Source organism: Sphaerulina musiva (assembly GCF_000320565.1).
Source record: "Sphaerulina musiva SO2202 unplaced genomic scaffold SEPMUscaffold_4, whole genome shotgun sequence".
Lineage (NCBI taxonomy): Eukaryota > Fungi > Ascomycota > Dothideomycetes > Mycosphaerellales > Mycosphaerellaceae > Sphaerulina > Sphaerulina musiva.
The window spans coordinates 489,611-512,641 of record NW_016017386.1 but is presented as its reverse complement, the minus strand read 5'-3'; the positions used below and the strand labels follow the sequence as shown (position 1 = coordinate 512,641).

The following is a 23,031-nucleotide window of genomic DNA, read 5'->3' as shown; positions in this document are numbered from 1 at the left end:
GTAGCGGTGTAGCCTTTATTTTCTTGCCTGTTCGAGAGTTAACATGGCTCTGATCGGCCGCGGGGCGAAGGGAAAAGGTTAAAAAGAGGGTGTGGTATGATCAGAATCATCAGATAGGCCGACATACCCTCCTACAATCCCAGTTTCAGCCTCAGGCACTCAAGGCACATGATTTCCATTTCGTGCCTGAGGTGTCAATATCTACGTAGTTCCGATCTCGGTCAGGTCATTGGATACCTTGTACCTCCATCCACCACCACATGGAATGACATGATCACAGTTAATACACTGACACACACACACTACTTCTGCTTCATACCACAATACCACTCCTTGTCACCAGGACATAACCACGTCGAAATGTCGTCCTAAAGTCGAAGAGATTACACTGGAAATTACCTACCATGGGCACTCTCACGGCAGGTCAACCTCGTCTCGATCACTACTGCGAGCACAAACTCCCCACATCGTGTCGACTGTCCTCTTTGGGAAAGTGTTGTGCCTGTTCCGACGAAAGACCACACGCTGTCGGAGGCAACTACTCCGTCTATATTGACGGTATCGGCTATGTGCCGCGAGGCACTCGTTGGCAACGATACTGCTGGTTCTGCAAAGAGTTCTGGCAGCATCGAGTCGAAGTCAGTGGCTTGTTGCCTAGCCAGACACGCATTCCCCAAGTCCCGGATATTCGAGTCTTCTTGACTCGCTGGTATGAGTTTCACCAAGGCTACCGCCTGGTCAAGCATGCCGATGGTAGCGAAGAGCGAGTCGCTGTTGTCGGAGAGGACTTTCGAGATGTATCGCCCGGTGTCCTGCCTCGAACACTGGAAGAGCTGAGGGCAGGACGAGATCGCAGTGAAGCCGAAGAGAACGAGAGGCAAGCGGCGATTCGAGAGCTGCAAGCGCGTGAGAGATTGGATCCAGACGCGGCTACCGGGCCATCGATTGAAGAGACGCTCGATCAGTTGCTGGAGTCTGCCAGCACAGAAGGAGGTGAAGCCCGTGGTGAAAATGCACCAGTCGTCGGTCAGCGTGCTGTCCAAGAAGGCCAGGACGATGCTATACGGAACAACATACATGCGCAGGCAATGGTACCGTTGGGCACACGGAATAGAGAGTACCAGGCTCGCCGTATTGCTGCGCTCAGACGGGAGCTTCATCGAATGCGGAATGGCATTGAAAGAGTCATCGAAGGACTGAGAGACCTGGGGGAAGAGGTTCCTGACCACTCCGACGCCTCAAACCAGCTCACAGATCTCGGTCAAACACTCGACAATATCACGGGTGGTCCTTCCCAGGAAGCGGCTAGTCGCGCCATCGCAAGTGTCAACGCTCTGACAGAGCGGACCGACGCCACGCATTCGGACCAGGTACTGCTCAACATGCAACATCGCGTCAGCGAAGCGCGACAGCACGTCGAGGACGCCAGACGGAATCGGGATCAAGCCGCCAGTGAGCTCGATGAGGCGGAGCGAGAGTTCCGGACTTCGCAGTCACGAATGCGGCAGCTGCAGAATGAGCAACGAACAGCCGAAAACTACATGCGCCTGTTTGGCACGCGGGAGCAGATGGCTGCCCAGGGCGAGGCATATCAAAGCCCGATTGGCGATATGTTTCACCGGGCCTACGAGCGGTTTCACGAGGCCGAGCAAGTGCGCAGGGAAGAACGCACACTCAGACAAGTGCTGGAGGATGAAGCAAGGTCGGGTGGAGAGGGCGTGAATGCAGGGCTGCTAGAGCTGGAAAGGCGAGAGCGAGATGTTTGGGGCGTGCCCCAACGCGCTGTCGCATCGAGTCCAACCGTCACTCAACACACAGGCGACCCCTTTCCCCGCATACGCACTCCAGAAGTGCTCGTTGCTCGGGACGCTGAGAGTGACCTGGCCCTCGATGATGAAGAGGTTGCCTTGGAGCAGTATTATACCTTGCTTCGGCGACAAGGCTGGAGCAGCGAGCAGAGCACAGCTGCAGTACAGGCTGCGGAAGCGGAGAGAGCTGAACTGCCTGGAGACATACCAGCAGCTCTAGCAAGCGGCGGTTCCTCCTTCGTCGCTGGTCCACCAGGTCAGCAACTCGACGCAGAGCCTTCGGTGAACAACGATCGAGGCCTCGACGCCCTTTTCGTGCTCACGGCACTTTCGAGCAGTGAGTCGCTGCGCTCGCAGCTCGCCGGCAATCCTACAACGAGCTATGTCGAACGTCTTCTGCGCATGGTGCGGGAGAACAATCTGTCATGGAACGAGCGAGAGCACGTTGAAGCGATGCTCGAAGACTCCAACCTCATATGGGGCTGTGGCTTGCCAGCGGAGCGGATGCGGCGTAGACGTCAACGAGGTGAGTCTGTTGGATTTACCGAATTGGCGCACGAGATGGCTGTATCAGACTCTACTGTCATACACGATGTCGAAGTGATGGCCGAGGTGTTCCAGATGTCCGCACATCTCAGACGCTGCGCTGGAATTGGTCCCTCGGAACAACTTCAGATGATGTGCAGACTGCAGAGAGGAGAGCGCACACCCGAAGATCGAGCAGTTCTCTGCCGCATGCTACAATCGGAGTCAACGTACAGTCGTGCCAAGCACGTGCATGATCTTCAGTACAACCGTGAAGTCGATGCTCTCACAGCGGAATCCAACCGGATCCGTCAGCAGACGGCACGCGAGGGAGATCATTCCCGCGGAGAACTGGATGCACGACGACGAGCTACGCATGCACTTGCTCTAGCCGCTGGCAGAATCGCCATGCGTTCCAGCCCTGCTGAACTTCTCGAGCGACTGAGCAACCGAGACGAGGCCTCTCGGGCGGCGCATGCGCGTCTGCAGGAAAATGGCGCACCAGAAGCCCTCAGAGTCCGCTATCGTCCCCTCGGTGTTGACCTCTTCCCATCTACGCACTCCGAGACGGACTCGGAACCAGAAACAGATGAAGATGCAAAAGGTCTCGATGCGAAAGATACCGGTCGACCTGCGGACCCGGCTTCCGACGAGCAATTGACGGTGAGGCTTGATTGTCAAGTGTGCTATTCCCAGCTCGCGGACATGGCCTGCCTGCCTTGCGGGCATTTGGTCATGTGCCAGTGGTGCAGCGATCAGCATTCTCCTACCATGGCACACGATAGGACGCGACCACGACGAGCTGCGGCATGTCCCGTCTGCCGCAAGCAGATTCGTCAGAAGGTGCGAGTATTCAGGGCTTGAAGTTCAGTACGAGTGTTTTGTCGGACACGATGATTATGATGATCATGATCATGATGGATTCTACGCCACAGGTGGGTATGCTGTCCGCTAATGAGCTATACCTCCTAGCGAGGCAGGCCAGAAGCCAGACTATCAAACCTACATGTAGTTATCAACAAAAATTACTTCCATCGCTGAAGTTTTATCAACACGAGGACAACTCGCATCGGCACATTCCCGCCTCAACTTCACTCATCATGTTCCAGCAACGCGGAGTATGTAACGGATGGTCTGCTGTGTAGACAGAACTGAATGCTCGCTCGAGGTGTGCTATAATGTATACCTATCCAATCTTCACGATAACAGTATTCACGAAGCATCCGGTGCCACTGTGAATAGCGTTCGCGGACCTTTGATACGCAATCCATATCGCTGAGGTTTCCCGCTTTGAATCTGGTGTTTAAGCAAGTGAGCCTCTCAGGCATCCTGTTCCCCCAATACGGCTCATCTCCCGTCCCTGCTCAGAACGCGTACTTCAATCGTGGTGGGAACCTCACTGACTATCTTACTTGAGAGATTTCAATATGCACGAATCAAAATAGTCTACGCTACAGTGCTAGCAGTCCCATGCTGGCAGTAGGCCTATCAACGAGGATGGAGTCACGGGTCACCGGCGGTGGCTAGTAAATGGCAGCGTCGATCCATGAGTACCTGATGCAAAAGTCCGACGAGCAGGGCTGGTGTGAGAGGAACGTATCCTGGTGGATTTTTCTCAAGTGCTCATAAGCGATTGCGTGGCGTGGTCTGTCAACCAGCAACTCCATGGCAGAACCAGTATCAGGGTAGTTTTCGTGATTATTTCGAAGCTGAGGCTGAAATGTACTCGAGATATGAGGCTCTCAGCGCCAGCGGGGTGTTCTGGCTCACAATCAGTAACTTCTTCTTCTTCTTCCTCTGGGCACTGCATCTTGCGGGGAACCAGAGCGGGACATGCATCCCATCTGCTCAGAACTAACCGTGCTCCGATTGATGAAACGGCCATTCTATCTCCGTTTCTTGGACTTGGTCTTGCCTGTCCATGCGTTGACAAAATCAATCTTCTCATCGAGACCGAGACCCAACGTCTTGACCCGCCCCAGGCGAGCGAGCTGGTCGACAATGACATCGAGCACCTTTTGCTCTGCAGGCGTCGGCTCTCCGTCTGTCTTTGTTGCTTCCGCCGCTTTCAAGCTGTCGAAGTAGTTAGTGTCATACCCATTCTGCTGGCGCGGCCTTGCTTCCCTGCTGCCATCCTCGTCTCGCTGCACTTGAGCAATGGTCAGAGGTAGGCCCACTCGCACGCGGATGCAATGCGTCTGTCTCGAGCTGAGTTTCCACAGAAAGCGCGGAACTTCAATCCAGCCTGGAATCGGCGTGACAATGTCGGAGGGGGTATACTTCAGAGATACTGGAAAGATACTGGTAGATCGTCCGGCCGAGAGTAATGACGGCGTGGGTCGCAGGATGCCTCGACCATTACTCGTGGTCGCTTCTGGGAAGACAACCACAGTCCTGCTCGGGTTGGCTACCATGAGACGTGAGAGCTCGATGCTGCCTTCTGGTGATGGGTCGAGAGTGAAGCACGACAGTACTGCGGCGCCCAGGGAGAGCTGCTTCACTTTTCGAGATCTGGGAAAACTTTGCACAAAGATGGGGTCGAAGATGGCAGCCAGATACACGATGTCGACGGGAGAAGTGAAGGAAGATGCGATGACGGATCCAGGAGTGGGAAGCTTGGCAATTGTCTTGCCCAAGGATCTGAGAGCAGGAGCGGAAGCAAGAAGGAAGCATTAGTCAGGTAGCAAGCGCACTCGGCGTGATATGGTGAGCTCACCCTCGCTGGACACCATCCACGCGAATATCCACGAACCAGATGCCCGGGATGCCAATGATGCACCACAAATTGGCTTTGCGGAGGATGCTTCCCGGTGGAGTCCACTGGACGATGAGCAACCAGACGGCCCAGGCGAAGATGAAGAAGGGCAGCCTCAGGAAGAAGAGGAACTGTGATGTGAGAGCAGGAGGCACTCGTTAGCTTGGCATTGCCCGGTGAGGTGGTGGTGTCTCTGGGAGCACAACATACCACGTGATACGGCGCGACCAGCGGGTTGCTGGGCGGAGGAGCGACGGGGAAGAAGGGAGCGATGCCCGAACCTGCGCGAGTCAGCGAGCTCCGGCGGTGGAGGGAGGTCAATTGTCAGGTATGTCCGTAGTAGGTAGGAGGTAGGTGCAATGGACTTAATTCTTCTTCTTACCTTTATCCCTGTACTGGCCGTATTTCTCCATAGCAGGCTGCTGCTACTGTTACTGCTAGGCTATGCTATGCTATGCACGCGGTGCTGCAGGTGCAGATGCAGATGCAGATGCTGGTGCTGGTGCTGGTGTAGGCGCAAGTCGTTGAACACGGTACTGGGGCCGAGAGGGAGAAGGGGAGGGAGGGAGGGTGCGGAAGGGCGGGAGGGCGGGCGGGCGGAGGTGGTCAGCGGAACATTGGGAGGGGGAGGAGGGAAGAGGGAGGAGAGAGTGGATGGAGAAGCAGCGGCGGCGGTGAGGTCAGGTACCTGTAGTTCTAGGTACCTTAGTTTCCTCCTAGTAGACCGTCTTTCACATGCGGCGATGGCGGTGGCGATGGCAATGCCTGCACCGTCTCTGATAGGTACGACAGGCTGTACAAGGACAGCAGTGCTGTGTTGCCAAGTGGGCTGGCCGCTTAGTCACCATTATGTAGTCAGCAAAGCGGAGAGTAAAAGAAACATGAACGGGCATGTAGATTACCTAATTGAGAGAAAAAAAGTAAGGTAAGAGGTAGCATTATTCAATAGAAGAACATTCGCTGCTTCTATATAAACCTTGAGTAGAAGGTATATTTACATTCATCCCAGAGATGCCGAAGCAAAGCCTACGTTGTGGTCGCCATAACTCGGCGCGGCGTCATGTGGCATAGCATCAGAGGATGTTGTTGTCGTCGTCGTCATTGCCTGCTCGTAGGACGGGACCGGACCAAGGTCAGCTCTGGATTCATAGCTTGCTTCTTGATACGATGGTAAGCCATCTGGGTCTTCCGCAGTCCCTACTCTCGTTGTATCGCTTTCCACGGGCGGATGTATGGTCAGAGGCACGTCGCGGCTCATCTTCATCTTCTGTGCGCCCACCGAGAACTGGACGGCGATTCGCAGCTTGTAGGTCCTGGTGATGTTGCGGAATGTGAATGTGCTTGGGACCCAGCTGAGCTGGCCGATATTGATGGACTTGGTCCAGCCATACTCTTCCGAGTACGGTTTTGCAGATGAGAAACCAGCTTCTTTGGTTTTGATGATTTCTATCACCGCAGGCTGTAGACCAGTTGTATGTGCAATCAGTGTGATCGTACAAGAGTCTAGAAAAAGATTGGGTGCTGTTTGCACGGTACTTGATGCGTGCGGGATGATGCTGAGAGCGAATGATAATTGTCTTCCCACGTATGCATGCTTGGGAATACCAATTAGCTCTGCCTCGAAAATAAATCTGGGCAGTTCAGCGGGCTTCAAGAGCGCTTTGGTCTTGTTCCTGACCCCATGAGGCCGCTTAGAGGATGGTCTCAGAGCTTCGTTCTGAGCAGTAAAAGTCTGCGAAAATTCGCTAGTCAAGCTCTGGTTGCAAGTAGCGATCGACAAGGGAATCTTCGGTTGGTCGTAAAGAACGCTGGTCCCACCCTGTTGGGTCGCATCTACAATCTCCATTTTGATGCCAGGCATGCGAACTTGTGTATCAATCGTATAATCCACACTCATCGCCGTGTCTGTGGTAGAAGACCATTTCGCTGATTTGCGAGTCTCCCAAGCGTCATGGTTCAGGTGTACACTGCAAGTTGGTGGTAGTGCTTCACGTTCGACAGGCAACACGTGCTCGTGAAGGGGCCAGCTTCGGACACCTGTCGTGTTCGAGCTCGGATTTGCGTGTGCTGGGAATCTGATTGCAAATGGCAGCCGTCGTTCCTCGTCTGGAGAGGCTCTGAACGGCCCATCATGGATACAGACCACCTCCTTGACCAAAGCAAAGACCTCTGCACGCGTCTCGTTCACGTGATTGATGCGGGCACTCCCTCCAAGAGTAATTTCGACCTGCAGCGGCCCAAAGAGTTCAGCATTCAATGGAGAATTTGGTAGCCCTCTGAGCAGAGGTAAGTACTTCAAGAGGAGGCTCCCGGAGACCGGAATATCGTTGCCATAGTGCACTCGATTTGGGTCGTCAAGGACTACTCTGGTGGAGAGGCCACCGAGCTTCGCGCGTGTGGGAGGTGCTGCAGACACACTTGGTATCATGATTGCTGGTCGTGTGTGTGATCTGTCGGTTGCTGCAGTATTCACCTCGCAGTCGGGGCCGCCACATCTTCTTGTAAGTCCATAACGACATGTGACGTTGCAGGATGCAGCTGACCGGCGTGGGGCGCAGTGAGCACAGCCATCAAGTGGAATGTTAGGTGCAACGACAGAATCTGGTGGTAAGAACAAAGCAGCAACCAGACCAGGTCACGTGAGTATGCATTGCACTGTGTCTACTGCCGAACATTGCGAGAAAGCGGCCCCGAGCTCAAGACCGGTATGAAGCTACGTTGACTGGAATGGTTGCGTCCTCGTTGATCTACTAAATTCTGTGCTCTCTTATGAGCCTCGGTGGGCCGAGCCTGGCATCTCTCGCAGGCCAATTTACTTCTTTATAGCCTAAGCCTCCATGATTGCCAAGCGCTATTCGGGTTTTGGTGTATCCTGTATGTGCGATAGCTTTCTCCGCCTCTGCGGTGCGGGCTGAAGTGTAACTACCTCCCGAACGGGTTCAACCTGCTCCAAAGGACCCTCCACAGTCGATCGAGGACGAGCGGGAGATGAGAAGCAGGTCGGCGCTTCTTTACCCATGGGTAGGTAAGGCGTCCTCGGCAATGCCGCGAAATCGTTCATAATGTTCTCCTGGAATACAGGACGCACTGGTCCTTTGGGGATTGGCACACCCTTCATCAGCCAAGCCTTCATTTCGTCGCTCCCTGATTCAAAGCCTGCAAAGCTATTAGGGACGTCGCTCATCGGTGTGATGATGATGCGCTGGAGTCGTACCACTCTACTTCTTAGCATCAAGAGTTGACCAAACGTTCTGGCATTCGCAGCAGACATAGAAGAGAGCCTGCAGTGAGTTAGCATCATGCTCCTGCGTGGGACATATATGGTTGGTCAATAGGCATACCATTCCAGTCTCAGCAGTCCGCTGTTGCGACTGAAAGTACACGGCATCGCGTGCGCCGCACTTCTTGCATTCTTCCTCGGCATGTGGGAGCTGTAGACACCAGGATCTATCAGCACATGTCGCCGAACAGATATGAAAGCATATGCAGTGTGGGTAGATGTGTAGACTCCTCCTCTTGCCTCCCAAATCTAAGCAGAGCCACGCTCCCTCTCATGTTTCTCAGCATTCACTTCGGCTTCCACTTCTTGCTGTGTTTGTGCGGGCTCGTCGGGCACTTCGAGCGAGATGTGCGCATCTGTTGGTTGCTCGCAAATCGGGCAAAGAATCTCTTGCCCGCACATGGTACACATCGCAGGCTCGATCTCCTGGACTTCAATATCCAAGTCGTCCTCGTCGTCCTCATCGTTCTCATCGTTCTCGTCGTCGCGCTCAATCATGTGCGTGTCAGAAGCAGAATGGTTACCCACCGTTGGATCCTGGGCAACGTCGTCCACGTTGCCGGCCGTCTCTTGCACATCCTCCTTGAGCGAGTTGCGCCAGATACAAGATGCAGTCGCCGGTTCGCTGAACTGGCAGGTGCGACATGCGAACATGAGCGTGTTGCTCATGCGATCTTCTTTCGGGTACAACATGTTGGAGCTATACGCTGAGTTAGCTGTCGCATTCGTGGACAACTCGCCCGGTGCAACAATACATACCACTCGCGACAGAAACGGAAGCTGATCTTCTTCGAGTCACCATCCTTGGCCGCTGGCGCCGGGGAGCCTTCCATGTTGTAGGCAGACATGATGTGGTACGTGTTGTGGTGACTCGAAGTGCAAGCTTGTGTGCTCCAGCGAGTCTGTCAGGTGTGGGAGCTGGGAGGACTGGGGAATACCGAGATACATGTACCTACCACCTTAGCTAAAGCTCGAGCTAGACCAGAACCAGTCAGTGCCGATCCGCCGATGCCGATGAAGGAGGGAAAGGAATCAGGGTCCAGGCTCCAGCAGCTTCTATTTTGTCCTTACTCCGCGCGATTATTCCTCCGTTGTGTGTCTTCCTCCTTGACACAGATCCAGACCGGGCGTAATAAACCAGAGCTGCTGTCCATTGCATGTGAAAGCCGACTACTGGCCTATCACATCCGGAAGATAGCATCAAACTCAGATTTTGCCTGTCTCCAACGATTCTGACCATTGGCTGATCTCGCTTCCCCACACCTACCTCAATCGCATTCATGGTATGTGGTCGGGCGGTCTCTGTTTGCTATCATCTTCCTCTCGCGCCCACTGACCGAGTGGCGTCGTAGGCTACGGGACTTCCAACGGGCTGGGAAGTGCGCCACAGCAACAGCAAGAATCTGCCGTACTACTTTAATCCCGCCACCAAAGAGTCACGATGGGAACCTCCTGCCGAGACGGACAGTGAGACTCTCAAACGGTACATGGGCCAATACCATACCGCCAATCTGCACTCCGAGGCTGCTCAACAGCCAAACCTGGAGGGCAAGATACGTGCAGCTCATCTACTGGTGAAGCACAAGGGTTCGCGTCGGCCGTCGTCATGGCGAGAGTCTGAGATCACACGATCCAAGGACGAGGCCATGGACATCATTCGCGGCTATGAGAGCAAGATCAAAAGTGGCGAGACGAGTCTTGGTGACCTTGCTGTCACCGAGAGCGATTGTTCCTCAGCGAGGAAGCGGGGTGATTTGTAAGTAAAAATTCCGCCTCAAATACCACCTGCACTACGCTGTACGGCATGCGGAAGTCAGCGCAGTCACACCGGTCGGACACGCTGACAGTGGTTCAGAGGATTTTTCGGGAAAGGAGACATGCAAGCCGAGTTTGAGCAGGCTTCCTTTGCTCTCAAACCTGGTGAGGTCTCTCAGATCATCGAAACACAATCGGGGTTGCATATCATTGAGAGGTACGTTGGACATGGTCGACTATCGCAATTTCGCATTGCGTGGCAATTGGAGACCTTCCCTGAGAGCCCATCGGGTGCAGACGGGTTGGTATAGGCACATGGCGTGGCGCAATCCTGCTTCCAGGTTACAGATGCTGACGTTCTTTGTCCAGGCTGGAGTAGTCTACTACGGGAAAGGCAACTCGACAAATTAGCCGACCACTGCAGCGAGGCAATGCTACGGTGACGCTTCGCGCAAATAGCCTCTGGCATCATGGCCGCAGGAAGTGTGGGAGCCTCAAGAAGCAAGCCGAAGCGCGTAAGTCCCGATGCGGCCCATCTGTATACAGTTACAGCGCCAATCGCAAAGGAGAGACCTTGGCAATTCCCTGAACACGCGTAGTCGTGTCTCTTTGTGCTTGTACCGGACCTTGTTCCGTCGCGATACCTTCCGTCGCCATACCATCCGTGACAACTTGACACACTTGATTCCGCTCTTGCAGTCCATCGCGTCGGCAGCCTGCAGGACGTATAGCACTTTCTCATGCGTGTGCTAAGAAGTCATGATGTGAGAAGCGAGACTCGCTGCCATCCATCCATCCATCCATCCATCCATCCATCCATACACTAGCCTCCAGCGCGATACACGGAGGGCGCCTCGAGCGACGTGCGTCGCAGCGCTGTTCTATGTCAGGTTCGCAAATTGCTGCCCACCTCACCTTGCCTCCCTACCTTACACAATCGTCATTCACTGAGTTCCATAAAGACCTTCACAGAGACGTGCAGTTGTTGCGTTTCCCCCAGGTCCATGCCAAGCATCATCGTCGAATCTAGAAAGAACTCGAGAGGTGTAGGTCAGGTACCTTACCTTACCAGGGAAACGAAACTGCCTTCACACCACGAGTCGGAAGGTCGGACCACAAACAACGCCACTGGCATTGCAACGCACCAACAACCAACACTTTAATTCTCTCGACATCGGACCTGACGCTCCCTACTACACGGCCAAGTACACAGCTCCCCCTCTGCCGACGAAGCTCAAGCTCCCTTTCGAGGTCGAGTGGCCGCTTAAAGCGATCGCGACCCAAACCCAGACTTTGAACGCTCGCTGACACACGGACTTTGTTTCGAAACCAGATACTACAAGAGCAGCACCATTTCCCGTAGCTGGTCCAACTCACCTGTGACGATAATATCGCCAGCAGCTCCTCCTACGTCCCGCTCGCATCCACGCACGTGCTGGCCAATCCGGACTCTAAGCGACCTGCAACTCCCCTCTGACATCGCTCACGCGACACTTTGGACAGCGGCACCATGGACTCTATCCAGCGCTCTCGATCCGGCTCGAACCAATCTCGGCAGCCCGTCTACCGTCGTCCATCATGGGCGCAGAACGAGAAGTCATACGAAATCTACATGCGCAAGTCTCTCGCCGCAGATCGTTCCCCGGGAGCTGACTCCGGCCACGAAAACTACAGCTACGACGAGTCACACGTCAAGGAATGGCAGGTGCCGAAAGGCCTCGAGGTGCGCTTGCCAGCCGAGCTGAAGGATGCCATCACGGAGTGGATGCTTGCCGGAGCCGCGGTCTGCACTTCACTTGCGCGCATTGCCAAACTTGACGATGAGAGTCTCTATCGCGCATACCCAGAGAAGACGATTGCGCATCTCTCACGTCGCGAATCGAGCCCATCTTCAGCCGTCTTCGGTGCCACCACACCACCCACCGGGTTTCCTGCGTCACAGTCTCCGTTCGGTCTGTCGGCCGGTCTGCTGCGTCTCGACAAGTTCGAGCAACTGCCACAGCGCCAAGCTGTGGGCATGGAGTCGCCGCCCTTCACGCCAGTCGAGACCAGAGCGTGTCCATCACCAGAACTTCCGTGCCAGCAGCGCTTCCCGACCTCCGGCATGCCAGATCCTAGCGCATTGGCTCAGCAGTTGTCTCCATTGTCTATGGCTACCGATTCAGTGGCAGGTGCAGGCAGTGGCAAGTCCGACATGGCAACTGGCTCGTTTGACTCTACACTTTCGCCGGCTATCTCGACCACGTCTTCTACTCCCTCGCTGGCCACTTTTGATGAGACTGCATGGGAGACCTTTCTCAAGACGTACAATGCCGAGCTGTTTGACATTCGCACTCATGCAGGCCCGCGCTTCAAAGGTGCTGGCTACACAGTCGACAAGGCGCGCGTAGAGATGGGCATGGGCAAAGAGCATCAAGACGCTCTTGCAGATTTCAACGAGTGGTGGACGAGCATGAAGCCGAAGGTAACGAAGTACGACGCGAAGTTGCGCGAGCTAGAGATGCCAAACATCGACACGGTCCGAGCAGAGAGATCGGCGCATGGTTTGCCACTGTGAAGTGTGAAAAAACGTGCAGATCAGGAATGCATTTCTTCTCTAGCACAATGCATTACAACGACAGCTGGGCGAGCACGCGACCCAGAACTGGCAATGACGACTTGAAACGGCGGCTTGGCGAGGACACGCCTTAGAATGGCGAAGATGGGTTGACAGAGCAGTATGAGACTATCGCGTTCATGTTCACAGGACAGAATACACGGCGTTGCTAGGCAGGAACGACTTAGCGAAGGTGCTTCGGAGTTTTCCTTTTTGATATGGATACCTAGCAAGAACCATGGCCACACGGTTAAGAGTACAGTACCTCAGGTAATGCCTTGCATGACAAGGAGAGGATATGAACAGAAAGAGTGGAGGATAGGAACGCTGGTCGTTGCCACAACTCTAGCTTAGCAGCAAGCATGATACCCGACTACAGTATATTGACGATCACTTTTTGGTTGCGAACTGGTGAATGTATTTTCCGTTGTCTTGCTCCTCGCATGATCCATTCCATTCCATCCCATTCATATTTCTTGATCAGGTACTTTCGATGACTTGATTGGTCTTTTGGGGAGTACCTAAGGTACCTTATCGCAAGGTACTAAGGTAGGTACATGTAGCTATGTAGATTACAGTAGGTACATTAGTGGGTTCTAATCTTTCCTACGTCAGGCAGGTTTGGCAGGGCATTTGCTGCGGTCTCAAGAGGGGATTAAAAGAGGCAAAAGAAAATAAAAAACTTCAAGGTTCGGCGACGCCAATAGATACCTAAACACCTTCAGGTACGTACGTACATGTAAGTTAGATACATGTATGTTGGACAAAATTCATCCAGTCATGTCGGTCCAAAGTCATATCTACCTTGTATAGTAGCGACGAACTGGGAGTAGGCAAGCGAGCAATTCGTGAATTTGGGGGTACGAGCATGATCTCCAGCGAGCTTTGGTTTCTCATTTGGTTTTGCCACCAGTTCGTGATGTCACTAGGGGAGGTACTGTGGTTCCGTAGATTGAGATTGATATCGATGCCCAGCTCACAGCTCTTGTGCCAGAATCTTGGTTCCTCACAGCCGTCTAGTGTAGTTTGAAGGCACCAAACCAACCTTACCGGCATAGACTGCCACACTCCAGTCGGCGTTCAGGTCCTCGACCTCGCTGAACTCTGCGTTTTTGGGAAAGGCAAGCTCGTCCTTGTCTGCCTCCTTCGGCCACCTTGACCAGACTGCCAAAGAGCGTTTATCAGTACCTGGCTCTGCAGGTACGACCCTCTTATCATGTGCACTGATCAGACCGGCGTCGTCTTTGAGCCGCCAACCACCGATCATGTCCTTCATCGTGACACGGACCTTTCCGGGTCCAGCTGGTGTTGGAGTGTCCTGATAGCCTACAACACTCATCCGATGACCTGAGAGGCAACGTCGCCACCCATTAGGTCCATTCACGGATGAGATCTTGCCGATGGCGACGAGAGAATGATAACATTCGTTACATATATCATAATCACCGCCGCTGCATCGATAGCAGTGAAATCGCGTTTCTTTTTCGTTGATGGGGTTTCTGCACACATCGCAGTCTGTGAGTACAGGCAACAAGACGTACGAGTCTTGCTTCAGATGTGGGACGGGAATGCAGAGAGGGATGCGAGAGGGATCCGAGTTGTGTAGGGTGCTGATGTGTGCAATGGCCAAAAGTGGGTGAGTGCAATGATGGCCCTTGAGCACGCAAGAGTTGCAGTATCCCCACGCCCCTTCTAGACAGTGGTTACAGTACCAGTAACAAGTATTTGCGAAGCTCAAACACGATTCACAGAAAGCCCCCTCCTGCAGATCAAGATTAGTAGTGTTCACCGCCACAGTAGTCTGGTCGGCATCGGCACTGGGCGCGACAATATATTTTCGAGGCATCAGCGTGTGAGGATACTCAAAGGAGCGCGTACTGTGTTCCGCCTCCGCGGCCTTTTGCCAGCGGTACATAGCCATCAGACCGAAGCCGTACCAGTGGTAACAACCTTTGCCGTCACGATAGCATTGGATGCAGAGATTGTACATGCCAGAGTCACACTTGGAGCAATTATAGTGAAGCGTCAGTCCGATCGCCTGTCGCTGGCAATGCGAGCATGCGATGGTGTACGGCGTGACTGCCGAGCTTTGGAGGAAGCCAACTTCAGAAGAGACTACTTCTGGTGCAAATGCAGATGTGGACACCAATGGCCGCACATCTTGTTGAGGCGCAGCATGCGCAGCAAGGGCAGTTTGACCTGCTAGAGGCGCCGGGGCGGCATTCTCGTTCAAAGACGAGGCAGTCCGTGTTCGCATAGGCTCAGCAGGTCGTGAGTCTCGGTGACGAGGTCGCAAAGGTTGCTCGAGGCCGCCTGCGCTCAATGTGTTAGAGGTCGCTCGGACACGCTGTGTATCACCACGCAGCATACGTGTGGTGTCTGTGGAGCTCCGAGTGTTGCTCGAGGATGCCCTGGGCCGCTCTACACTGAGTGGATGTTCTTGTCGAGGCGGGTTGGACAAGTCAGTGGCGGAGCGTGCAGCAGGCCCGTAGTGACCTACGGAGACCGCAGGGAGCCGAGTATGTTGGCTGGTCGAGCTAGCGGATCGACGATGCTGTCGTTCCGCACCCGTCGAAGCTTGCGCTTCGAAAATATGTGGTCTCGCTACTGGCGGCCTTGTTCGCGTTCGTGACTGCTGCTGGTGAGCGATATGTGTTCGAGGACTGGTCGCTTGCTGCCGCTGAGCTTGTGGGCTTGGGTCCTCACGTTCCCGGTTACGTGACCTATCTCTGTGTCGTCGGCGCCTTCGATAGGCTTCAGCAATGCGTTCGGTGAGCTCTTCTTCCTGGGCTGGAGTAAGATTGTCGATGTCAATGCCATTCAGCAGACCCTCTGAATAGATGGACTGCAGAATCTCCTGTTGCACGTCCTCCGACGAGTTGGCGTCCGAATTGCTGAGCAAGCTTCGTAACGACGGTTGGTGCTCAATCTGTCTGTCCGCCTCCTGCTCCTCCCTCTCCCCCTTCTCCTCCTCTTCTTGCTGCTGTCTCACTGCCTGTTGCGCTACCCACCTGCTGGACTGTTGCTGCCTACTACTGGAACCCTCTGGCCGATGAGCATGACCACGCTCCCGCCGGCGTCTCTGTCGATCTCGACTTGCTCTCTCTGTGCGTCTCTGTGCAGTCTCTGGATCCACATGAGCCATACTCAACTCTCGGATCTCAGCCATGAGTCTTTCGTCCTCACTGTCTTCATCAGCGTGAGAGAGCGCGACAGGTGGTATGACATCGTCGCCAGGTTTATAATGCAATCCCAGCTCTTGCTTGTCGCGATCCGACTTGGCCTTGTCGGGATTGGCCCTGAGAAAGCCCTCCAGAAGTGCTGTCAGCCTCCAGTCTGCTTTGGTGCCCCTCACGGACTCGCGACATGATGGACAGGTATATGGCGATGCGGTGGTGTGCCTGGTACTGGTCGCAGCACTGGTCGCCTGCCACACGAACCATTCCTTGACACATGCTCCACAGAAGGTGTGCAAACAGTCCAGCAAGGTCAGCGGCTGGTAGAGCACATCGGTGCATATAGAGCAGGTCAGTTCTCGTTCCAGGTCTACTAATCCGCCACCTACACCGCTAGCCGCGCCGCCGCCGCTGTCGTCGACGTCGCCGTCACTGTCACCGGCCATGCTGTAGAACTATGTAAGCGGACCCAGCACACTTGGTGAGTAGTATGAGAAGACTGCCGCTGTTCGCCGAGTCGCTGAGTCGCTTTTCGTGTGTTCGCGTGATCGTACCTGTATGTTCGTGTGTTCGTGATCCAGGCAACCAGGTCGCATGGGCCTGGACGGACGCTGTGGACCGACAGGACCGACACTAGGAGGTGCCACCAGTCCAGTATACCTCAGTACATAGGGGATAGGTAAGGTAGGTAATCCCGTACATCTCCTACCTCCTAGGAGGTACCACCACCACCTTTTGGGACATCTGAACCTCATCAAAAAGTCCGATTCCGAGGGCTAGAACTAGTTCTATCGCGATCATGACTAGATACCATTGCCCTGCCCCGTACCTCCTCTCCTCCTCCTCCTCGCACCGCACTGGGCCCAGCCTTCTCGCGTGTGCTGTATACACCTCCTCGGTGGTAGTACCTCCTAGGAGGGACCTCCTCTCGCCTCTCGCCCTTCGCTTGCACGAGGATTCCTTCTAGGAGGTACTAAGTCCGGTATAGAAGCCTCCGAAGCGCAATTCGTCCTCTCGCCTCCGTATAACGACTGTCCGTTTGCAGACGTGTCTCGGCGGCGCTAGCAAGAATATGATTGGAATTTGGAAATTTAGAATTAGCCGTGCCATGCCATGCCATGGTGCATCATGCATGGACTATTGACTGCCATGACACAAGCATTCGCGTCGCGAGGTTTCAGACAGCAGTGGGGGCATCTCAGAACTTGCGGACCCGACAGCACACCGGACATTTCCATCGTGTGCACTGTGCTGCGCCTGGCCGTCTGCTGCTGGCCGTATTGCTCCGTCGCCCTCCCACTGGACGACGCGCTTTCGTACAGTAATCGCGTGTCAGTGGTAGAGGCAGAGGCGACTACTAGTCGACCCACCGACGATGGTGGTAGGAGGTATGAGGGGGACCATGTTCCATACTCTCCGTGGATCGTCATACGAGCCTGGTATGAGAGCGCTTTAGGGGGTAAGGCGAGGCCTCTTGCGAGTACATGTTATAAGTGTTTCCCTTTTCCTTGTTGTCGCCGATTTCTCACTTCCAACCCTACCGCCCACCCAGGTCTCGATCGATACATATCTAAGGAGTCTTGCTGCTCCCAAGCCATCCTGTCTCTCCCACAATGGCTGTCCGCTCGCTACAACTATGGGTCGCCCTGGCATCTATCGGCATCAACACCTTCACACAAGCAGCTCCACAGAGGCCAGCGGAGGTAGCTGAGGTGGTTGAGATTCGCGACGACTCTGGAGCCCTCACCGCGCGCCTTGCTCCGGACGGCAACTATGCGCCTAAACCAGTATCATGTCCCAGCACACCGCTGGTCAGACCCGCCACTGGCCTGAACACAGACGAAGCGAAATACTTCAAGTCTCGACAGCCCAAGGCGGCTGCTGCGCTTGCCGCATACTTGGCCAAGCAGCATAGCGGCTTCTCGACCGCATCTCAGCCCTCGGTCGCCTTTACTTCTTCGGGAGGCGGAGACCGTGCTCTGCTTGCGACAGCCGGTGTGGTGCAAGCACTCGATGGTCGTGATGGGAGCTTTAGCACCAGTGGAATTTTTCAGGGATTGACATACGAAGGAGGACTATCGGGTGGAGCTTGGTTCCTCAGCAGCCTCAGCGGGAACAACTGGCCTACGATCAGCAACCTGCGGGATGGTCTCTGGGAGTCTGCTTTTGCCGCCAGTCTTCTTCTCCCTGCGAACATCATGAACCTGGACATGTATCCCGAGCTCGTCGCAGATGTTGTTGCCAAGGATGCCGCTGGATTTGACGCCACGATTGTGGACCCTTGGGGAAGGTTGCTGTCATATCAATTGCTGTACGGCGCCAATGGTGGTCAGGAGACTCGTCTGTCCTCCTTGACCTCCTACAGCAACTTTACCAGCTTCAACGTGCCGTATCCCATCATGACAGCCCTTGGTGTCGACAAATCCTCCCAGGGCCAGTGCGCGCCAACTCTATCTGCGACCCAGTATGAATTCTCACCGTATGAATACGGCAGCTGGGACCAGGGAGTCTCGGCCTTCGCGTCGACGAAATACATGGGCTCCGATCTGACCAACGGGGTGCCTACGCGGTCGGGAAGATGCACGCAGCACTACGACAACCTGGGATACGTCTTGGGAACCAGTAGTGATATCTTTACGTTTGCCTGCGCGCCATTGATGCCTTCCAACAGCAGCAATGCTTACCTGGCCAACTTCCTGCAAGGCGTCTTGAGCGGCGGCAACAAGAGGCCGGAATTCCAGGACTTGTTCGGCGTGTACCCCAACCCCTTCTACCACTACTCTCGCAGCACGACGGTACAAAACGAAAAGCTCATCACCATGGCAGACGGTGGCCTCGCCTCACAGAATGTCCCCATCTGGCCCTTCATCCAGCCCGCTCGTACCATTGATGTACTCATTGCCAACGACAACAGCGCCGACACCGTCGATAACTTCCCCAACGGCACCCAAATCCGACAGACGTACCTCAACGCCCAAGCCGCCGGCTTGACCAAGATGCCCTACATTCCCGACGTGCCCGAGTTCATTTCCAAGGGCCTCGCGAAGCGCGCCACCTTCTTCGGATGCAACGAGCCCGATACTACCTTCATCATCTATTTGCCCAACGTCGCCTACACTTTCCCATCCAACCAGACCACAAACAAGATCCAGTACTCGGTGAGCGAGACTAACGGCATGATCAACAACGGTAATCTCGTCGCGACACAGAATGGAGATGCCGGTTGGGGATTGTGTTTTGCGTGTGGTATCAAAGCTCGGGAGACAAACTTGCCCAAGGAGTGCGCTGCCTGCTTTACGAAGTATTGCTATACTCGCTAGAATGAGTGAGGGGGGGCGCATGCATGGTTTGACCACTTGTGGATGCTCGCTAGTGGCTGGCTACTTCTGCTGCTACTGTTACTGCTACTGCAGTTGGTGTTTGTCGTTTGTTTTTGTTGGGATCGTGGCGGAGTCCTTTTTTCCTTTTTTTGTGCAAAAATTGATAACGACAGAAAAATTGGCAGCTGGAAACACAGGGCGTTCATTGTTGAATACGAAAATATTGGTGAACACGAAACCATCGTCAGATTACGAATATAGAGATATACAGATAGATGAATGGATAGAAAAGATAGGATGAATCAAGCCATTTGTCTAGTTGGGGCAGGAAACTGGACTGTACGTAAAGTTGAAACCTTCCCTCCTTCTCCGAGTCGCGATCTGAAGAGAGAAAGGGGGCGAGGGTGGAAGGAGAGGGGGGGGGGGGTGAGAAGGATATATTTATAAAGACAACAGAAGATTTGCATACCTTGCCATGGACTTGTAGCGAAAAATATTCATCAAACTCCATACATCAAAGTATACATGTAGTTGTGTAAAAAAGAGGAAAGAGTGAATGAATGTTGGATTCCGTAACACACTCTCTGTCTCATAATTGAACGCTCAGCTAAGATAATCATGAACTTCATTACTTGCCGTTTTCACGACGATGGTCCTGTTCTGCTCTGTTCTGTTGTTTTGCCATTATATTGCCTCTCCATTTTTCTTGTCCGTCTTCTTGTCTAATTGTTTTGGAGCGAGGTAGGTCGGTAGGTTCAGAACTTGAAAGACAAAAACCTCTTCTTCTTCTTCTTCCTTCATACCCGTTGAAACGCTGGCTTGCTACAATCATAATATGTCCTTCGAAAACCCATATGCCTGCCACCAACGCCCAATGCAGTGATAGTACGAGAAAAGCGGGAAAAAAAACGAAACATATCCAAAACTGGACTATCATAGAACGAGTCAGTCCCCTGGCCCACCTCCAATGCGCCGCATTCGAATTCGTTACAGTCTGGTTCCATTCTGTGGGGTGACAATTTGAATCATGTATCATCGTGAACTGGCCGCAGTCCCTAGCCAAGCCATCCATCGTCATCATTCTTACTCTCGTTCGTCTTCGTCATCTTCAAGTCCAACCCCAAGTCGAGTTTGGGTGGCTCACTGGAAACTGCATCGAGCCGAGGCGGCAGGTCCGTCCTCTTTGTCGGGCTCTTCTTAGGAGACTTTTGCGCCTTCATGGCTTGCTCGACTACTTCCTCCTCACTAGGCCCTTCACGTACAAAACGTGTCTGCCAGTCATCTTCATGTGCAGCAGCGACCCATGCCTTCAGGCCGTCGTGTACGCCAGAGTAGAACTTCTCCTTGCATGTGCGAAGGACAGTTCCCATTACCTTCTCAAATCCGGACTGCTGGAGCTCTTTGCGAAGTGCGTTACGCGCCATTTGGCTGGGAAGCGACGCAATGATACCATTGAGCAGATCGAGATGTGCGGTGAGGTATGTCGTAGCATCCCATTCGACTCCTCCAATATATGGTGCCGCTGGCACTGGGGGCCGAGAGCCTGGGAAGTGCCGCTGAGTGTACGTCCTGGCAAGAGTCTGCTTCCGCTCTGCTTCCTCTACACCGGCCTGCGAGTATGAGCTGCTCGGCTGCGGCAGCGGCACAACATTGAGTTGATGTAGGAAGATCCAGAATACCTCTCGCGTCACATTCGACACTTCGCGAGACCACAGCTTGTATGGCCGGGGGACGTGCATGCCTAGAACGAAGTCGACTGGTCCATCTTCCCCGGTCTTCTTGGGCTCTCCCAGGTAGGTGAGCACTGTACGCGCTCTTGTTTCCAGCGCTGCGGGAGAGCTACCCATTTCAGACGACAAGTAGGTGAGCAGCACATTGAAAATGATTGTTCGAGTGGTATACTCAGCTGGACCTTTCTTCTCCTCGTCAAAGAGCATTGCGATGAGTGCTGGGAACAGATCATCTGCAAACTTGTTGAGCTCAACCATAGCACGTTCTGTCGTACATAGCCCTTTCAAACAGAGCAGGGCCTCGTGCAACAGTTGGTCTTCGTGGTCTTCGCGCCATTCGATAGCCATTGTCCTTTTCAGGAGCTCAATGATCTCATGCATGCCGTCTTGGGCGATGAAGGTATCAACCCACGACACGGTTTCATTGCGTAGCAGGATCCTCAGCTTGTGCAATCGACCAACCTCGACCTTGGTCGGGTCCTGATTCTGGCGCAGGTAGGTAATGTAATCGCCAGGGATGGCTGGAGCTGCGGTCTTACGACCGAACGATCCAGTTGGTGTGCTTGGCGCGAGATCGGTCCGTGACGCATTGCCGCTCGGTATGATTATTGAAGTTGGACGACTGCGGCTTTGAGAGCGTGGCTTTTTTGCAGGCGAGCCACCGTCCTTCTGCTCTTTTTTGCCTCGTGAGAAGGTGAAGGTCCGACTTCTGGTCCTTGATCGTTTGGTAGCCTTCTCATCGTCCTCATCCTTGAGGGGCACTTTTGTCTCCGTCGTGTGATGGGACTGGTTGGCCTTCTCCAGACTCGTGATAGAACCATGTGGACTGTGATTATCCGCCTTCCCAGCACCCTGATCCTGCCTGATGAAGTCTGCTTTGACTCTTAGAGTCAGGCATCGCATCTTCTGTCTCATGGGCTCGGCTATGTTGCGAGCAGCGAGCACTGCTTCAAATTGCGCGTCCACCGCCTTGGGATCGAGCGGCGCTTCTTCCTTATCCTTTTCTTTGCTGATAGACCTTTCGTGCGTCTTACCTTGCAACATTGCGACGGCCGCCATCACTCTGCCTCCCCTCTTCGTCATGTTGAGCTTCTCTTTACCAGCCGGTAGCTCTGCACTGCCTCCACTTGTCTTTCGATCTATGGCATTACCTGCCAGGATCCGTTCACGCTCGCCCATGGCCACACTGTTCTGTGCCTTGTGCAGTCTCCTGTTTGCGTCTCCAGACTGTCGCCCTTCCATGCTGGACTTGTCACCGCTCACTCGCCTGCCAAAGGCGCTAAACATACTGTCGTTCGTTGAGGATTGGTAGCTCTGCGGCCGAGGCTTGGAAAGTGAAGGTCGCAGACTAGGGTCATCGAAGTTTCTTTGCTTGCTCACGTCGTACTCTTTCGGGGTGTATCGATCGATTTCTGCAAGCAAGTGATGCGAGGAATGCTTCCCTCGACTGCTGGGATGCGGTCTCGACTCAGCAGAGCTGTTCCTGGAAGCCATCTGAGCCCAGATCGGCGTGGGCGGTGCCATGGTCTGCTGCTGCAAGACCGGCGACGCGTTTTCCTTGTTTTCTTTTGTCTTCTCCTCGCTGGCCATCTTGGACAGATCTCTGCTGGAACGATTCATCCTGGCAAAGACACTGGCCAAGTTCGAAGACGACTTGGACTTCTTGGGCTCGCTCTTTTTCTTGGACGGTGAGGCAGGCGGCGATAGCAGACCTGCATTGTTTTGGCGTTCCCCAAGCACTCCTCGATGGTCCACCGAGGCCCGCAATGACAGATTCTGCGTCTTGTCATCCAGGTTGGCGCTGGCAATGGTCGATTCGGGACTGGCAGGACGACTCTTAGACGACACCAGGGCGCGGAGGATGTTGGTCTTGGACGAGGCACCGCGGCGATGGCCTGGCCGTTGCTGTTGCTTGACATCGGCCATGGCTGCGAGTCCCACAGTACATGCACTCAGCACGCTGTTGAGAGGAGTAGCATGGCAAAGAACTGTATCGAAGGAGGACTGTATCGAAGGTAGATGTATACCGCTAGTCTGGAAGCGTGTCACGCGTGCGAGAGCAATAGTCGCATCGCGGTTGGCATGG

General features: G+C 54.2%; 10 protein-coding genes across 10 annotated transcripts; 5 read left to right on the top strand and 5 right to left on the bottom strand.

The window, feature by feature from the left end:
* Window positions 1-404: 404 nt before the first annotated feature.
* SEPMUDRAFT_42363 (uncharacterized protein) lies at window positions 405-3,197 on the top strand (the record flags this gene model as incomplete). The annotated part of the gene is made up of 2 exons (XM_016908867.1): window positions 405-993; window positions 1,045-3,197. The coding sequence occupies 2 exons, from the start codon at window positions 405-407 to the stop codon at window positions 3,195-3,197; spliced, it is 2,742 nt and encodes a 913-aa protein (XP_016761338.1).
* Window positions 472-5,644, bottom strand: SEPMUDRAFT_132564 (uncharacterized protein). The gene is made up of 5 exons (XM_016902500.1): window positions 5,471-5,644; window positions 5,299-5,369; window positions 5,050-5,219; window positions 4,193-4,973; window positions 472-4,094 (listed from the first exon to the last, which is right to left on the bottom strand). Exons 1-4 carry the CDS (start codon window positions 5,499-5,501, stop codon window positions 4,220-4,222), a joined length of 1,026 nt encoding a protein of 341 aa, XP_016761337.1. The 5' UTR covers window positions 5,502-5,644; the 3' UTR covers window positions 472-4,094; window positions 4,193-4,219.
* A 384-nt stretch (window positions 5,645-6,028) lies between these two features.
* Window positions 6,029-7,517, bottom strand: SEPMUDRAFT_148589 (uncharacterized protein; the record flags this gene model as incomplete). Its single annotated transcript, XM_016905014.1, has 1 exon — window positions 6,029-7,517. A coding segment is annotated over one exon (1,429 nt), but the record flags the coding sequence as incomplete, so codon positions are not given.
* On the bottom strand, window positions 7,498-9,273 carry SEPMUDRAFT_125067 (DNA directed RNA polymerase II 15 kDa subunit). The gene is made up of 4 exons (XM_016901951.1): window positions 9,128-9,273; window positions 8,897-9,068; window positions 8,430-8,519; window positions 7,498-8,369 (listed from the first exon to the last, which is right to left on the bottom strand). Exons 1-4 carry the CDS (start codon window positions 9,214-9,216, stop codon window positions 8,307-8,309), a joined length of 414 nt encoding a protein of 137 aa, XP_016761335.1. The 5' UTR covers window positions 9,217-9,273; the 3' UTR covers window positions 7,498-8,306.
* A 209-nt stretch (window positions 9,274-9,482) lies between these two features.
* On the top strand, window positions 9,483-10,761 carry SEPMUDRAFT_148584 (peptidylprolyl isomerase). Its single transcript, XM_016905013.1, has 4 exons — window positions 9,483-9,651; window positions 9,721-10,124; window positions 10,224-10,340; window positions 10,493-10,761. Exons 1-4 carry the CDS (start codon window positions 9,649-9,651, stop codon window positions 10,500-10,502), a joined length of 534 nt encoding a protein of 177 aa, XP_016761334.1. The 5' UTR covers window positions 9,483-9,648; the 3' UTR covers window positions 10,503-10,761.
* Window positions 10,762-10,869: 108 nt separating this feature from the next.
* Window positions 10,870-13,108, top strand: SEPMUDRAFT_148583 (uncharacterized protein). The gene is made up of 2 exons (XM_016905012.1): window positions 10,870-11,328; window positions 11,457-13,108. The coding sequence occupies exon 2, from the start codon at window positions 11,634-11,636 to the stop codon at window positions 12,678-12,680; it is 1,047 nt and encodes a 348-aa protein (XP_016761333.1). The 5' UTR covers window positions 10,870-11,328; window positions 11,457-11,633; the 3' UTR covers window positions 12,681-13,108.
* Window positions 13,109-13,725: 617 nt separating this feature from the next.
* SEPMUDRAFT_140678 (uncharacterized protein) lies at window positions 13,726-16,341 on the bottom strand (the record flags this gene model as incomplete). The annotated part of the gene is made up of 2 exons (XM_016902941.1): window positions 13,726-16,253; window positions 16,281-16,341. The coding sequence occupies 2 exons, from the start codon at window positions 16,339-16,341 to the stop codon at window positions 13,726-13,728; spliced, it is 2,589 nt and encodes an 862-aa protein (XP_016761332.1).
* A 667-nt stretch (window positions 16,342-17,008) lies between these two features.
* On the top strand, window positions 17,009-19,531 carry SEPMUDRAFT_162989 (FabD/lysophospholipase-like protein; the record flags this gene model as incomplete). The annotated part of the gene is made up of 2 exons (XM_016908026.1): window positions 17,009-17,354; window positions 17,684-19,531. 2 exons carry the CDS (start codon window positions 17,009-17,011, stop codon window positions 19,213-19,215), a joined length of 1,878 nt encoding a protein of 625 aa, XP_016761330.1. The 3' UTR covers window positions 19,216-19,531.
* On the top strand, window positions 19,258-19,516 carry SEPMUDRAFT_140676 (uncharacterized protein; the record flags this gene model as incomplete). The annotated part of the gene is made up of 2 exons (XM_016902940.1): window positions 19,258-19,320; window positions 19,349-19,516. The coding sequence occupies 2 exons, from the start codon at window positions 19,258-19,260 to the stop codon at window positions 19,514-19,516; spliced, it is 231 nt and encodes a 76-aa protein (XP_016761331.1).
* Window positions 19,532-19,784: 253 nt separating the features above from the next.
* Window positions 19,785-22,902, bottom strand: SEPMUDRAFT_148580 (uncharacterized protein). Its single transcript, XM_016905011.1, has one exon. It carries the CDS (start codon window positions 22,869-22,871, stop codon window positions 20,271-20,273), a length of 2,601 nt encoding a protein of 866 aa, XP_016761329.1. The 5' UTR covers window positions 22,872-22,902; the 3' UTR covers window positions 19,785-20,270.
* Between the last annotated feature and the right edge of the window lie 129 nt (window positions 22,903-23,031).